The sequence below is a fragment of the Elephas maximus genome, chromosome 24 (genome assembly GCF_024166365.1).
Source record: "Elephas maximus indicus isolate mEleMax1 chromosome 24, mEleMax1 primary haplotype, whole genome shotgun sequence".
Classification (NCBI taxonomy): domain Eukaryota; kingdom Metazoa; phylum Chordata; class Mammalia; order Proboscidea; family Elephantidae; genus Elephas; species Elephas maximus.
In genome coordinates this window covers 42,746,157-42,762,256 of record NC_064842.1, presented here as the reverse complement: position 1 = coordinate 42,762,256, position 16,100 = coordinate 42,746,157, and the positions used below count along the sequence as shown (strand labels likewise).

The following is a 16,100-nucleotide window of genomic DNA, read 5'->3' as shown; positions in this document are numbered from 1 at the left end:
GCACACAGGGCAGTGAAATGTAGCCTTTATTTAATTCAGCCAGCCCTATCTCTTCCCTGTCTCAAAAGCTCTGTGCATTGGGGCTGCAGCCGAGCGAGGGAGCGTATAGCACTCTAGCAGGCTGCTCCCTCGCACAAGTCTTTTTCTTGAGCTTTTATTGCTCGTTAAGATACGGAAGTGAGGTAATAGCGAATCAGCGGCTAGGATTTCTGAAAATTCCCTTTTTTGGTATGAGCAGTCTGACATGGCTCTTTAGTTTCTTATCTGCACGAGCATTCTGTCCCTCCTGTGGTGCGGGTTTGATTCCGTTCTCGGGTACTTGCATCAGGCAGAAGTCATCCCTCGGTCACCTTGCTCACCTTGCAGGTGTTGTGCATGCTCCAGGGACCAGGTCAGGCTGGTCCTTCTGAAAAACATCTCACAAGAGAGTATATTGTTTGTTCTTTACTACACATTCCAGGATGGGGGTTTTATGTCATCAGCCAAACACATAATATTCTAAGTTGCAAGTTGCAGGTGTTGCAGGGCTCTTTGCCTAGGGGTTCAGTCCCTGTTTCTTCCCTGTCTCAAATTGACCTAGATGTCCCCTGAAACCATGGCCCCCAGAACCCTGCCCCTGCTACTCTGTCCCTTGAAGTGTTTGGTTGTGTTCAGGAAACTTCTTAGCTTTTGGTTTAGTCCAGTTGTGCTGACTTCCCTTGTATTGTGTTGTCCTTCCCTTCACCTAAGATAATTCTTGTCTACTATCTAGTGAATTCCCCCTTTCCTCCCTTCCCATCCCTCATAACCATCAAAGAATGTTTTCTTCTGTGTTTAAAACTTCTCTTGAGTTCTTATAACAGTGGTCTCATATAATATTTGCCCTTTTGCAACTGACTTTCACTCAGCATAATGCCTTCCAGATTCATTGATGTTGTGAGGTGTTTCACGGATTCAACATTGTTCTTTATCATTGAGTAGTATTCCATTGTGTGTATATACCATATACCATTCGTCTGTTGATGAGCACCTAGGTTGTTTCTACCTTTCTGCTATTGTGAACAGTGCTGCAATGAACATGGCTGTGCATATATCTATTCATGTGACTGCTCTTACTTCTCTAGGATATATTCCAGGGAGTTGGATTGCTGGATTGTATAGTACTTCTATTTCTAGCTTTTTAAGGAAGTGTCATATAGATTTCCAAAATGGTTGTACCATTTTGCATTCCCACCTGCAGTGCATAAGTGTTCCAGTCTCTCCACAACTTCTCCAACATTTATTATCTTTTGGGTTAATGCTAGCTGTTATGAGTCGGAATGGGCTAGACAGCAACGGTTTTTTTGGCGGGGGGAGGTGAGATGGTATCTCATTGTAGTTTTGGTTTGCATTTCTCTAATTTTAATGGCTAATGATCCTGAGCATTTCCTCAAGTGTCTGTTAGCCACCTGAATGTCTTCTGTGGTGAAGCACCTGTTGTATTTATATTTTAATGATTGTTATTTGTCTTAAAAAGACGTTATTTTCCTGAAGCTCTCTCTCTTAATATTCATGTCAACTGTCAATTTAGCTCCCTATTAAGTATTTCCAAGGTCATAATAATTGTCTTTGTACATAAAATTAACAACTTTCACAATCATAAATTATGGCAGCATTTTACTCTTTCAATACTAATCATAGTATTTAAAATGAAAAATAGATTTTCAGATACAAAACACATAAAGTGATTTTCACTCCAAGTTACATATAAAATGCTTTTACATATTTGAAAGTGAATATTTGGATTTAGCAAATCTGAATGGCATGTTTCTTTTGAATTAATGAAGGTTTTCAAATATCATTTATTGAGAATCCATCTTTCCACCATGGATTTGTAATGCTACTTTATGACGTACTGGATTCCCATATGTCTTTGTTCCTATTATGGGACTTTCTGTTTTGATCCGTTGATCTGGCTGAGAGGCGTAAGTACCACACAGTTTTAATCAGTGTCACTGGGGTTAATTTCCTCTCATTTATCTCTTTTTTCAGAGTTTTCCTAGAATTATTACTTAAGTTTCCAAATGAACTTTAAAATTATCTTGTCTAAAAAAAGAATTAGTATTTTTTACTGGGCTCATATTAGATTTCTTAATGACCCAGAGGGAAATTAGCATCTTTATGACATTTAGTTCATACATACAAGAAGAAGCAGGCAAACTCTGCTTAGTTTGGGCATCCTTGTTTTACATGATTAAACTATGGCTAGAAAAAGCTAGAAAATGTTGTCCCTCAAATCTAAAATCCATCATCTGGTGAAGTTCTAACTTTTGTGCTATAAAAACATTCACTTTTTCATAGCCAAGTATGAAAGATGAGCATAGATATTCTCTTTCCTCCTCCATCCTCCTGCCCCTAGCAGTAGTTTTTTTTCTTCCATTACCTAGAAATGAGGGATCTTTATTCATCTTTGGGATCACTCAAGCCACTGAAGATCCTCCCAGTGACAAATATTGCCTGAGTTGTTCCCTAACTGCCATGGCGCTCTGCAAAAGGAACCCCCAGTCACTGGAAGTAATGGACGTCCACTGAGAATTTTTATTCTAGCTTAAGAACATAAACTCTCTTACCAAAGCCACTGGTGGTTTTTAGTTCTTCTCCAAGTGTTCACAATCCTCTTATCCTCTTGTCCCATCTCCTGGCTTCTTGCTTTCTGGAATCTTAGGTGTGTGGATACACATTCAATGAAGAATTACTGAATGTTCACCATGCGCCAGGAACTTAGCTGAACGTGGGAAATCTTAACAACATAGGGAACAAACAAACAAACCTCACAAGACTTGGGAGAACATTTCCTTCTACACCAAGGTTTGTAATCTTGAGTGGGACCCTTCCTTTGCTATCTGTGGGAAATATGAATAAGAATTTACCTGTTTGGCAAAATGTTCTTTTTGCTGACAATTGGGTACCCCTAACAATATGCTATCCAAAGCCTGAAAGCAGGAGATCAACATTTTGGGGTTTAATAGCAGCATGCTTCCAAGAGGATGCAAAAGGAAAGTAATTATGCTATGTCTGGCAAAAAAAAAAAAAAAAAAAAATTTTTTTTTAGCAGGCAGATGGACCCACCCAGCCCTGACTTGCCAGCCTGTGTTTGGCTCTGCATTAGAAATAATTGAACCCACCAGCCCTACAGGTCACTTCCTGCAGCTGATAATTTTCCCAGCTGTGGTTTGGGTCTGGCTGTCCCCTAAAAGGTTTTCATGCAAGGCACCCAGGCACAAAAACACAGAAAGAAAACACAAACATGCCTCTGATGAATCTGAGGGGGCCACCCTGTCTGGCCCAGAGGGGATGTGACACCGCCCTGCAGGAAGGTCCTAAAGAGATGTGATCTGGTGGGAAAGTGAACTGGGTGAAGTCTGTGAGCAGGTATTGTCCAGGCAGCATTGGGTGCCCATCATTTTGCCCCCCCCTACACCCTGTAGGCAGTGTCATAAGTGTTTGTCACACAACACTAAAAGACTCCTGGGGTGGCTCGTGCAGGTCCCTAGACATCCCTTTGCACAGGAAGGATGAGAACTAGATTTATACTGCTCATTGTTTCCATTAACTCCCTGTACAGCGACCCCACCTGGTGGTATCAGCTAACTTAGAGATCAATTATTTAAAGAAAATATACCACATTAAGAAGTAGAAGCAAACAACTTTATAGAGGGTTTTTTGGGGTTTTTTACAGATGTATTTGGGAAAAATTGGTAAATGGCCCTTTGCTTACCGTTTTAACTCTTTTTCATACCTTAATGTCTATTGGTCTTGGGATCACATATTCCATCTAATGTTTAAAGCAGATGCTTATGGAGGAATGGGAATTTTTGAGTGGTGCAAAGGGTTAAGCGCTTGACTACTAGCTGAAAGGTTGGTGGGTCGACTCCACCTGGAGGCACCTTGAAAGACAGGTCTGGCTGTCTGCTTCTGAAAAGTCACAGCTGTGAAAACCCTATGGAGCGGTTCTACTCTGCACACATGGAGTCACCATGAGTTGGAATCCACTCCATGGCAACTAACGACAACAGAGGGAGTAGAAATGCCCCAATGAAAAACACAACTATGTATTGTTATTTAAAATTAGCTCTAATTTAACATTCTTAAAATACTGAAAAGTGGAGTGAGAACTGGTTCTTTGTTGTGAGGTGCTGCTGATAAATAAATGTGATCCAGTGAGCTGTGGAAATCTTGAAGGGAAAGGTAGTCTCACTGAGCAATACCTGGCTGATTGGATTAGCCCCACCGTGACTGCCATCCATAGCTGCCCTGCCAGGTGTACCAAGGATACCCCAATTCTCCCCCTCAATGCTCCCTCTGGCTGGCTGTGATCTGGCCTGATGGCTACAAACTTGACAATGCAATGACAGGGCTTTGGCTCTGTCAGCCATGTGGGGAACAGACACAAATGCCTGTGTGACAAGGATGTGTCACATGGGATCCAGCACCTGGAAACATATTTTCCTACAATCATGAAGATGCAGCGAGTTCCGCATTTTCTTACCTTCCTGTAGCCACTCCTGGGCCTTTCCTTTGAATCCTTGTGTAACTCCAGTGTCTAAGAAACTAATTATCAAGTGGGAATTATAACCTGTTTTTATTTTTTAGTGTCTTCTACCTAGGTATTTTCTGGAGCTCAGTTCTTTTTCTTTCCTTTCCAGAGTAGCAGCAGGGACGTTAGTTTTCTGAGAAGAATGAGAAGACAAATGAAAGCCCTTTCCCTTGAACATTTACAATGCACTGACTCAACAATAGTTGCCAATACCAGTGGGTCAGGCTCTGCCAAGGCTGGCTTTGCTCTGTAACGAGCACCTTTGACTCCAGGAAGATTTTGGCCCGTCAGATGGTTTCTGTGGTAGTTCATTGAGATGGGGGTGGGCATGATAACCTCTGATGATCCTTCTTGCCCTAAGACTCTCTGATTCTAACTGCCAGGATCAAGCCTTAGAGTCTATCTTCGTTCTCTCTTGTCTTTTTAATTTATTGCACTATTTCCAAGGAGTCCTGGTGGTATAGTGGCTAAGTGCTCAGCAGCTAACCAAAAGATTGGCAGTTTGAATCCATCTAGCCGCTCTATGGAAGAAAAACCTGGCAATCTGCTCCCATAAAGATTACAACCAAGAAAACACTATGGGGCAGTTCTACCCTGTCACGTGGGGCTGCTACAAGTTGGAACTGACTCGATCGCACTCAAAAGCAACATCTATTTTCACCTTCTAAAGTCTCTAGCCTTTCACTTAGTACATCTTCTGCATATCTGTACCCATCTCTGGTTGAATTTCAGTCTGTCTTGCACTGTCTACAAATCGCTTTGATCCATGGTTTCCCACCCCTCATCTAGTGACCTGGGACTCATCTTCCAGTAATTTCCCTCTTTTCATTCTAACCTGAGGACAAAATTTGATGGGGAAGAAATACCGAGGCTAGTATCAGTTTCCTAAGGTAATTATAGGAGCCCTGGTTGCACAGTGGTTAAGCACTTGGCTGCTAACCATAAGGTCGGGGGTTCAAACTACCAGCCATTGTGCAGGAGAAAGATGTGGCAGTCTGCTTCTGTAAAGGTTACAGCTTTGGAAACCACATGGGGCAGTTCTACTCTGCTATTGGGGGAATGATCTGCCTGTATGCCTCCTGTCTAGGCTGCCTAAATAAAGGTCTTGGGCCCAGAACATTCTCTGACAAGGAGGCTGGCAACTGAGTCACCTTCTCTTGCCCAGTTGCTTCTTTTTGTCAGAGAAGCCGTCCTTCTGGGAACACAGTACCTTTCTCTGTCTCTTGAAACTGCGCAGGCACCACATAGCACCTGGCCAACCCCACTTCTGTATCTGTTCCCAGAAGTGAGGGAACAGAGTCTCTCATGCTGTAGCATAAGGGGAACATGCCAGATTGTAGGAATCAGCCTGGAGAGGTGGACTGAAGAGGAAACAGGCTTTGGTCCACTAGTTCGCTACAGTTTGCTAAGTCATCCTTATGAAAGTCTTTGGCATGTAGCCACTATTGTCCACCACCACTATAAAACCTCTGTCCTTTCACTGCAGGGTGCAGAGATCTGCTTTGGTTCTGCCACTGTCTGAAACTTGGCATAGTATGTAATTATGTAATTATTCCCAATAAACCCCTTCCCCACCACACTGGAGTTACCTGCCTCTTTCTTTGATCTCTCAGGCCACATCCATTTTTAGAGGCAAATTTCAGGTTACTGGTCCATGCCTGGACATCTGTCCTACAGGGCTGCTGAGTCAGAATCAACTCACCAGCAATGGGTTTTGTTTTTTGTTTTTTTTAAGAACCAGGTTAAAAATCTGCAAATACAAACCCACAAACTCGCCCATTTGTGATTTTTCGGGGACGTTAAGGATGCTCTGATGTGAATTTTGTGATAGGTAAAACCAAAACCCGTCTTGTCAATTCCAACTAAGGAATCTCCTCAAAAGCTATAATCACAATAAGAAACCTGTGACTCACTTCCTTGCTCATAGATTCTGGCAATTTTGGATCATTTATAAAATAATCCCATCCAAGTGCTGCATATATCTAGTGCTGAGTACATCTTCCTTTGGATGGGTATTGGATGGGAGGACTAATAAATTGGGAGAAAAGTTTAGGGGAGATTCATTTAGACATAGTGGGGTCCTACACTGGCACAAAGAAATCCCTGTGGTGGCTTTAGGATATGAGGTTGGATGTCCTTTCATTGGGCTTTCCCTGCATTCCAGAAGTACCATGAAGTCAGTTGAGATTCCTTGACCCACCCCTACCTATGCAAAAGCCGGGCACTGGGAGGAACTGCCAGCCCAAACGGGCCAGAGGGGAGGCTGACTGTCAGCAGGACTCCAGCTCCCAAGGTGTGACTTGGTGGAGAGAGAGGCAGATGAAGAGCATCACAAGGCACCCAGAGCAGACAGACCTGTGGCCACATAGTTCAAGGTGGCAGGCTAGGAAGTAAAAGGAGTTCTGGGAAATAGTCATAATGAGAGAAATAACAATGCTGACAAGCATCTCTTGGGGACTTCTTGTGCCAGGATCATTATTAAATGCTTTATAGATGTTGTTTCATGTAATCTTCACAACACCTCACGGGATCTATATTATTAACCCATCGGAACAATGAAAAAAATGAGGCACAAAACATTTCAGTAACTTGCCCCACATTAACTGGTTTGTGATAGTGCCATGGTTTGCACACAGGTCTGACTGCAAAATTCTTCCCCAAAGGCTTACCGAGAGAGGTTTGTTACCTGCAGCCCCAAACTTCGGGGGGAAAGTGAAGGCATGAGGATAGCTTAGAGGAATAGATAATTAAAAAAATTTTTTTTTGGATTCTTTTTTGTTTATATGTTTAAGTTATATGAACAATAATATTCTTGCATTGAATTCAACAATACGAAAATATATTCTTCCCTTGATTCCACCCCTAGAGGTAACCACTGTTGACATTTTTTAGTTTTTGTGTCCAGATTTTTTTCTATGCTTAAGTATATGTAAGTGTGGTTTGTTTGTTTTGCTTTTAAAAAATTTTGTTATGTTTATGCATATTGTTCTGCGGTTCTCTTTCACTTAGTATGTCCTGGATGTCATGTCAGGTCACTACATGTGATGGTTAAGGTTATGTGTCAACTTGGCTAGGCCATGATTCTAAGTGGTTTGGCAGATATACAATCATCCTCTATTTTGTGATCTGTTGTGAACAGCCAATCAGGTGAAAGGGGAGTTTTCTTGGGGGTGTGGTCTGCATCCTATATATATATATATATATATAGATGCTCTGGCCAAGTTTGCTCTCTCTGGATCCTGCATCCAACTCGTCATCCTCTGACCTCTGGTTCTTGGGATGCGAGCCAGCAGCCTGTGTGACCTGCCAACTTTGGGTTCGTCAGCATCTGCAACCACATAAGTCAGGAGAACCCTCCAGCCTGATGTCTGAGCTGTGGACTTGGGACTTGCCAGCCTCCACAATTACGTGAACCATATCCTTGAAATAAATCTCCCTCTCTGTCTCTAAATATATATATGTATACACATATATGGACCCCTGATGGAACAGTGGCTAAAGATTCACCAGTCAGTCCTAGGAAACCATTTGGGGAAGTTCTACTCTGTTCTATAGGGTTGCTATGAGTCAGAATCAACTTGATGGCAACGGGCTTTTTTTTTTTTTTTCTAATACACACATATATACGCGTATTTCAACGAAAGGGAGAAATGCACCCTCCTGTTAGTATATATATATGTATGCATGTGTGTGTGCATATATATACATATTTTTCTATATATATACAGGCACACACACACACACACACACACTTACTGGTTTTTCTCTTCTTGAGAACCCAGCCTAAGATGCTACATATAGACTTAACGTTACTCTTTTTAGTGACTAAATAATATTCAGTAGTATGAAAGAACCAAATCCATTCCTAATCCATCATACTGTTTTTTTTTTTTAACTTAGCTTGGCCTTAGCCTCTGAATCTTTCTCAATCTATTTCAGCTATGATGCTGAACAGGTTTCAGCAGAGCTTGTAGACTAAGACAGACTAGGAAGAAGGACCTGGTGATCTCCTTCTGAAAATAGGACAGTGAAAACTTTATGGATCACAACAGTCTGAGCTCGTTGTGCGTGGAGTCACCATGAGTTGGGGTCAACTGGACTGCAACTAACGTTAGTGAAAGGAAGAAATGCACCGTCCTTCCATTAGCAGATTTCGGCTGATTGCAAACTGTATGCAAAGCTCTGTCGTAGGTGCTTGCGAGATACAGTAAAGAAGCTAGTCCTCAAGGAACTTCCTGTCTACAAAGGAAGACAAAAGTTGTGTCAATAACAGCAATCCAACCTAGGATGTCATACAGAGGTAGAGATAGGATGTTTTGGTTACCCAGAAAAGGGAGTGATTATTTCCAGGTACCTTTAGGTGGGGTCGCCCCGGGGCGGGGGGAGGGGTGCGTGGAGATGGCCTGAGGTTGGGGTAGACACAGTGATGGGAGAGGACTGCCTCAGGGCCTGGTTTCTGTTCAGAGGGTAATTGTGGTGACAGAGCTGTGGTCAACTGCTCCCTGGTGCTGAGGGTAAAGCTGTGCTCCCACTGGTACTACCAGGCCTGCTCCAGGGTCTGCAGGAGCAGAGCACCCTGAGCCCTGGGAGCTGGACTTCATGGGCCAGGCTGCCTGCTGCCCACTTGGCTATAGTCAGGCTCATTGTGGCTGTGAGGTAGGGAGAGAGGTTTTTCTCCCCCACACACCCATGGATGGAGCACACACAGACCCACCCTCACCCTCATGTTCCCTGAATTCTCTCTTTTACACATAAAGCTATTTTGTGGTTCTCCGGTCCTTACCACATACCTCCCCTGTTTTTGTCTGAGCTGAGAATCTGGTCCTGAACACCCTCTTCTCTTCCCTCCCTTCCCAGCATGCAAAGGGCTGGCTGTGTGACACTTGCTTTGGGTCTCCTCAGACCTCAGAAAGTTGATTGACCCATAGCTACAGAGATGGAAAAGCCACAGGCCTGGAGGGTAAGGGTGAGGAGGGGACAAGCAGGAGGTATTGAACCCTGGGTTACTCCCCAGTGAGGCTCACCACCTCAGACAGGGTCATCTCAACCTCAGGGGACAACAGAAACTACACTTCAATCCCCTTTTCCAATGAACAATAGATCTTCCTTGGACAGGTACTCCAACTGAGGCAGTAGGGTACCACGCAATATGGTGGAGGGGATTTGTTAATGGGTAAGCAGGAAGAGAGAGGATGCTAGTAGATTTTGGGGTTGAAAATGGACATTCTGTGTGTTGAGACGGATGACTTTGAGGCTGAAGCAACAGGGAACACTTAACTTAAATCCATGCCCAGCTGTCTCCACCCCAGATGAAGAACGGGGGACTCTGAGATTTCTATTTCAAATTCCTCATTTATTTCTGACATTCATTGGTTGCAACTCCAAGTTATCAAAGATGCAGGACAAAAAGAGAAATCTGCAGCAGAAGTGAAGTGGAGGTGGAGATAAGATGGCAGAGGAGACTGCGTGCTCCACAGTCCCGCCTCCTTTTCCTGTTCAGGGTGCAGTTTGAGAAAAGTATACAAATCATGTCCCTTAGTACAGACTCCACAGCTAAAAAAGTACAGTGCAGTTGAGTGGGGTGAGCTTCCTTCTCCACAGGTGAGGCCTCCACAGCTAGTGAGGCAGGCGGGTGGTCTTGATCCTGGTTTGGAACCTGTGCCCTGAGGCAGGGTAGCGCTGTATGGGGGAGAGCTGACCCACGCAACACCCCAAATCCAGATTTTATTTTTGGGTTGACAGGATTTAGGCTGGGAAAGCTATAGGTGGAGACAGGATTGCACAGGATGGATTGTACTCAAGGGCCCTAAGAGGTCAGGGACAAGAAGCATCTGATAGTTAACTGGGTTGTCTTGATTTTTCAAAGACGGGCAGGTAAGATGACATTATTATTTTTGATGAGGAAGGATGTGGTTGCTGTGGTTCATTGGCTGTGGAATTCCAGGGGAGCAACACACAGGACTGGCCCTCAGTCAGGAAGGGCGAGGACTGCCAGGCCCAGCAGCTCCTGTCAAGGAGCCGCACTTGGCCCAGTGAGGGCTGGTGGTGGGATGGGGTGTGTGAAAGCTGCTGTCTGGTCTCGGATCTCACTACCTCCTGCTAGAACTACGTCCTTGGACAAGGGCTCCCATCTGAGGTAACTCAGGAGGACGGGCAGACAAATGTGTTTCCTTTCACCAACAGTTAAATTATTTTGCCTGCTAATCTTGTATCTTACTGTGGTCTTTTGCTCAACTGACATTCCTACACATAGGACCAGATAGTTGGCAAGTGTACCCAGCCCCTGCCAGGATTAGGGCGAGAAAGAATGGCTTGGCCCGCTGGAGACTTTTCAGGAAGTCTTGGCTTCGTGGAGCACTAAAGGACCCTTAGAGGCCATCTGGACAAACCTCATTTCACTGAGAATGGAGTCTCAAAGAGGCTAAGTGACTGCTCCAAGAGCAAGTGACCCAAATCTGACCAGATCCCAGGTCCTCTGACTCTCCACCCGGTGAGCCTTGATTAAAGACTGAGATGCAGTGTCAAAGCCCTGAATAAAATGTGAATTCCCTTTTCCATCCGCACTCCCCCAAATGCTCCCTGCCCTTTGTTAAATAGAAAGTAGGGATTCCCACAGAAGAGGCAGCTCCTTCCCTGCCTGGTTCCCAGCAGCATGCAGACTCAGGAGTGGGTGGGAGGGTTGGGCATATACTTAGAAGGGGGGGAGCAGTGACCCCTTATTGCAGAGGCATCTGGAAAACTCGTTAGGTGCATTTATTCAAAACAAAAAACAAAAAAAACTGCAATGCCACTTCTGAGTTTTAAGCGGGAGATGGGAATGGACTTGAGGCTACAGCAAGGCAGTGACAAGTGGCCCATTTCCGGGATATTTGTTTGTGTGTGTGTTGGGGGGCAGGGGTGGGCACCAAGCATGGAATCCAACTGCTAAGTCAAATCCCTCCAATTATCAGAAGCGAGGACTGCTGCCTCTGGTGGAATGAAGTGGGCTATGGCTTCAAGCGTGGATGCGGAGTAGACAGCCTGATTTGGCTTCAGCAGCTTCTGGATTCTTCCTGTACCAGCCAGCTGGTTGCTAGGAATTAGCCACCTTAATCACTTTTTGGTTTGTGCTGATTGCAGGTCAGATTTTTCTTTCTAGTTGGAACATCTGAGACCCTTCCACTTTTCAGCCCTTGAAGGTGGCAAAGTCCCCAGTGTCTGCTGGTGTTGGCTCATGTCTGTGTTTGTGTGTGTCCATGTGTGCATGTGTGCACACACACCTGAGAAAATGCACACAATGTCACAGGTCTGCATCCTGCACACCGCTTGGTGTGGTGGGTCCAAGGGACAATCAGCTGGATCTCAGTTGCTAAGCTACTTAAACTCTGGTAACAAAACTTGAAAAAGGTTTTCCAGGAGGGGGCAGCTGGTTCCTAAGGCAAAGAAAGAAGACTCAGGGGAGACAAGGTTAGACAGTCACTTTTTGGTCCAGTCCCCACAAATAACCTTATGCCATGGCCTTTAAAGTCAACTTGACATGTTCCCTGAGAAAGGGAGCAGATACAGGTATGGCGGGTTGGGAATCAATATCCTAATGGCACAGCTACAGTGACTACGGTATCTATGGTAACCAAAGTACAAAACAGTTAGATTGGGAATTAGCTCTTGGATTTGTTTTTTAGCAAGGAAGTCCTGAAGAGAACACTTTAACATGTCTTCCCTGCCTTTCTCAGGTTCTGGAATGTTTTAGTTCTTAATCCTTTCCTTGCTCTCTGTCCCCCTTTCTTCTAGGCATGGCCATTTAATCTCCCAAGGACTCTGGAGCCCTCTAGAACCCCTGCTGCTCTTCTCATGGTCATGTAAAGCCGGGAGAGGGGGTGTAGTGGTTGGCCAGAGGAATGTCCCAACAGATAAAGTGGCAAAGGTGCAAATTTAACCTATCAGGCCCTCACATCCAGGCCATAGGGTTGGAGCCAGGCTCCGCCCTGGTTCTCAATGTACCTTGAATCTTGGTGAACCCTGTGGGGCAAGAAAAACCAAAGGAACCAGAGAGTCCTTGTGGGGCTGTTGGGGGGTGATCCACTCCCCACATTGCCCCTGCTGGGGCAACAGTGTTGGTGGGTGTACGGGTAGGGGGGTGATCGGGGTTACACGTCTGTACTAATAGCCCTTGGATTGGTGAAAGCCTCATGCCCAGAGCCTGGCCAGGTCACCGGGTAACTGTGGGGCACTGCCATTTTGAGGGGCAGGGGTCCCCCCTCCTTGTAGTACGTGGGAGTGAAGGAGAGCCTCTCGCCGCCTCCCCCGTTGGGCACCATGTCAGCCGTCCGTATGTAAAAGGGGGAGCTGTATGGGGAGCAGGTGGTGCAGTGGCTGCCCGCCGCCCTGCATGGCTGGCTGCAAGGCTCGCTGGTGCGGGTGAGAGGCGCCAGGCTGCCCCGGCCGTCCAGGGCTTGGGAGCTGCAGGCATTGCAGGTGGGGCCTCTGGAGTGCGTGGGGAGGTCATGCTCCTCCTCCTCCTCGTCTGCCTCCTCGGCTGCGTTCTTCTTGCAGCAGTAATACTAGGGGGAGAAGGGAGAGAGATGCCTGAGAGGGGATGACACTCCCCCCCCCGGCCCCAGCGCGCTCCTGAGCATGCACAGGTCCCAACACCTCCCTGCTCCACCGAGTAGCCTGTTGGCTCTGGGAATAAACTGGAACACCAGAAGCCCATGTTCTGTAAGAACATATTCCCAGATTTGTAAGACCAGTAAACCCATTGCCACTGAGTCAATTCAATTCATGGTGACTCCATGTGTGCAGAATAGGACTATGCTCCACAGGGTTTTCAAGGCTGTGACCTTTTGGAAGCAGATCGCCAGGTCTTTCTTCCAAGGTGCCTCTAGCTAAGTTCAAAGCACCAACCTTTTGGTTAGTAGTTGAGTGCTTAACCATTTGCACTACCCAGGGACTCTCTACAAGATCAGTTCTTCTTTTTTCCTTCCCCTTACTTCCCAGTGTATTAACTCCAGGTCATGGTAGAGGGAGGCTGGGAGGGAAGGGCTTACAAATCATAATGAGGATAGAGCTGGGGTTGCTGGGAGCAGAGTGTCCCTGGATGGTGACACCATTCCTGAAACCTCAGAGGTATAGGAGATACAACATGATGACCCAGTATCTTCTGTGAACACTTTCTTGGGTGCCCTGAAGTGTGCAGAGTGTGGGGGGCATGGCTCCCCTCTGACCACCTGAACTCCCAGCCTCCCTGATTTATGCCTGCCACTTTCCATGATTTTGGGCTTTGTTGCCCCTGAAATGGGCCTCAAATTTCTGAGCCTTGGTGGCACAGTGATTAAGAGCTTGGCTGCTAACCAAAAGGTTGGCAGTCTGAATCCACCAGCTGCTCCTTGGAAATACAGTTGTACAGTTCTACTCTGTCCTTTAGGGTCACTATGAGTTGGAACTGGCAACAGGTTTTTTTTTTTTTAATGGGGAAGTGGTCTGCTGGTGGCCTGGCAGCCTTTGGCTGTGGGCCAGGGGACTGACCTGAAGCCGGCAGTAGCACAGGACAGCGATGATGCAGAGCAGGATCACCGTAGCTAGGATTCCGCCAGTGATCACAACCGTTCCCGCTGTCATTCGCCCGATGCCCCATCAAACTCTGCAAAGCACGTGTGCGAGCGGTGAGGAGCAGCAAGGCTGCCAACTGGCCTGGGGCGGGAGCCCTCTTGGAACGGAAGGCCCTGCACGGCTGGAGGCAGAGGGACCTGAGGGCGGCCAAAGCTGGGAGGGCTTCAGCGCCTTTGAGGGCAGAGGGCTGGCTGTCCCCTGGGGCCTGGCTAGCCCAAGGGAGCAGTGTGCTTACCACTGCAGGAAGGAAGAGGGGAGGCAATGTGCTAATTGGAGGTGTAACTCTGCTCCCCTGTTTCTATGCAGTTCCAAAAGGTTCTTGCCATCTTTTTCTTTTCATCCTCTTCTCCCCTTACACCCATCTTAGCCCCCTCATGGTTTCAAGACACAGAGAATAACAGCTTTTGTTTATGGAGGACTGAGTCTGTGCCAGGCACTGCATTATACCCTCCCCTGCCTTATCCCATTTAATTCTCACAATAACCTTTAGGGATAGATATTAATTATCCTTATTTTACACATGAGGAAACTGAGGCTTAGATTGATTTGACTGGGATTTTACCCAGCTGGTTCATCCCAAAGGCCATATACTCTTAATCATTGCCCTTCCAAGCACAAACAAACAATGGTCCCCAGGTCCTTAGATCTGTCTGGAGGAGCAAGGCCAAAATCTCACAAGTTCCACCTGGTTCTGCCCTGGCCCAGTACATGCTCCTTTTGGGGGCATCTCTCCTCTCCTTCAAACTGTCATGGAAAACAAGAGCAAAGCAAATCCAGAGGGCACTGGTGGGCAGTGTTCTGGCTCCTGCCAGGCTGTCTCCTGAAGGGAGGCTGGGGGGACCTGTCTTGGCTGATGGGGCTGAAATAATGGAACAGAGGTAGGCTCTGGGGGTGAGGCTGTTCTGGTCTTGGGCAGACTCTCCTATCAGGTTAGTGAATGGGGATTTCAGAGCCTCCCAGGCACATCAGGACCAAGGCTGTCTGTGCTGAGGGAACAGGAGGGTGGGGGAGAGCCTTGGACTCCTGATGAGTGACTGTGAGCACTTACGTTCAGTAAAGGGAACGGGTGACCTGCAAGACAACAAAAGTGAGAGAGCTGTTGGAAGAATAGTGTTACACCTGAAAAAGTCCAAGGGCTAGATTATTCCCTGAGCTCTACCCCACCCTCATCTTGCTCTCCTCGCATTGCGGTATGTCCTCCATGAGCCTATGAATCCCAAATCTGGGGCTCCAGCTATGTCTCCAACTGCTAGTAGATAGACATCTCACTTGTACGTTCTACTGTCATCTCAAACTTAACTATGACAGGCTAAAGTCATAGTCCTGCTCTCCAAATGGGCTCCCCCACCTTTGTTAGTAGTACCACCAAACCTGCTATGAAAAAGGCTTTGCAGGTTGTTCATTACTCAAAGGGCAATAGGAGCTGGAGCAGCTTGGTGGGCTCACCTGGTAGAAGGAGCATCTTCTTCTTCATGAAAGGTACCATCTGCTTACCACACTGCACTCACAGAGAGCTGTACCCACCCAGCGGCACTGTTTCTAATCCATTCAAAGGTGCTGTACTTGGGCTAGAGCACTGATGGCACAGCGGTTAAGAGCTCGGCTGCTAACCAAAAAGTTAGCAGTTTGAATCTACCAGTCACTCCTTGGAAACCCAATGGAGCAGTTTTACTCTGTACTACAGGGTTGCTATGAATCAGAACTAGCTTGATGACATTGGGTTTTTGGTTTGGGTATTGGGCTACTCACAATGCGGACTGTGGACCAGCAGCTCGGGTGTCACCTAGGAGCTTGTTAAAAATGCAGAATCTCGGGCCCCACCCCAGAACCACTAAATCAGAATCTGTATTTTAGCAGATTTAAGATTAATTTGCACATTAGAGCTTGAGAAGCACTGTTGTACAGGCCATTGGGTTGTCTTGGGTTTCATTACTGCTCTAGTTGCCTGAGTTTTAAA

General features: G+C 46.2%; 1 protein-coding gene across 2 annotated transcripts in view; it reads right to left on the bottom strand.

The window, feature by feature from the left end:
* Positions 1–9,939: 9,939 nt before the first annotated feature.
* The window catches only part of FAM163A (family with sequence similarity 163 member A), an 83,093-nt gene continuing 76,932 nt past the window's right edge, over positions 9,940–16,100 (bottom strand). For both annotated transcript variants that reach the window (XM_049868449.1, XM_049868450.1), the window contains exons 3-5: positions 15,192–15,214; positions 14,060–14,174; positions 9,940–13,095 (exon numbers count right to left, since the gene is read on the bottom strand). In XM_049868449.1, the coding sequence (XP_049724406.1) occupies positions 12,682–13,095; positions 14,060–14,152 (507 nt within the window). In that variant the 5' untranslated portion in view covers positions 14,153–14,174; positions 15,192–15,214 and the 3' untranslated portion in view covers positions 9,940–12,681. The remainder of the gene's footprint in view (positions 13,096–14,059; positions 14,175–15,191; positions 15,215–16,100) is intronic.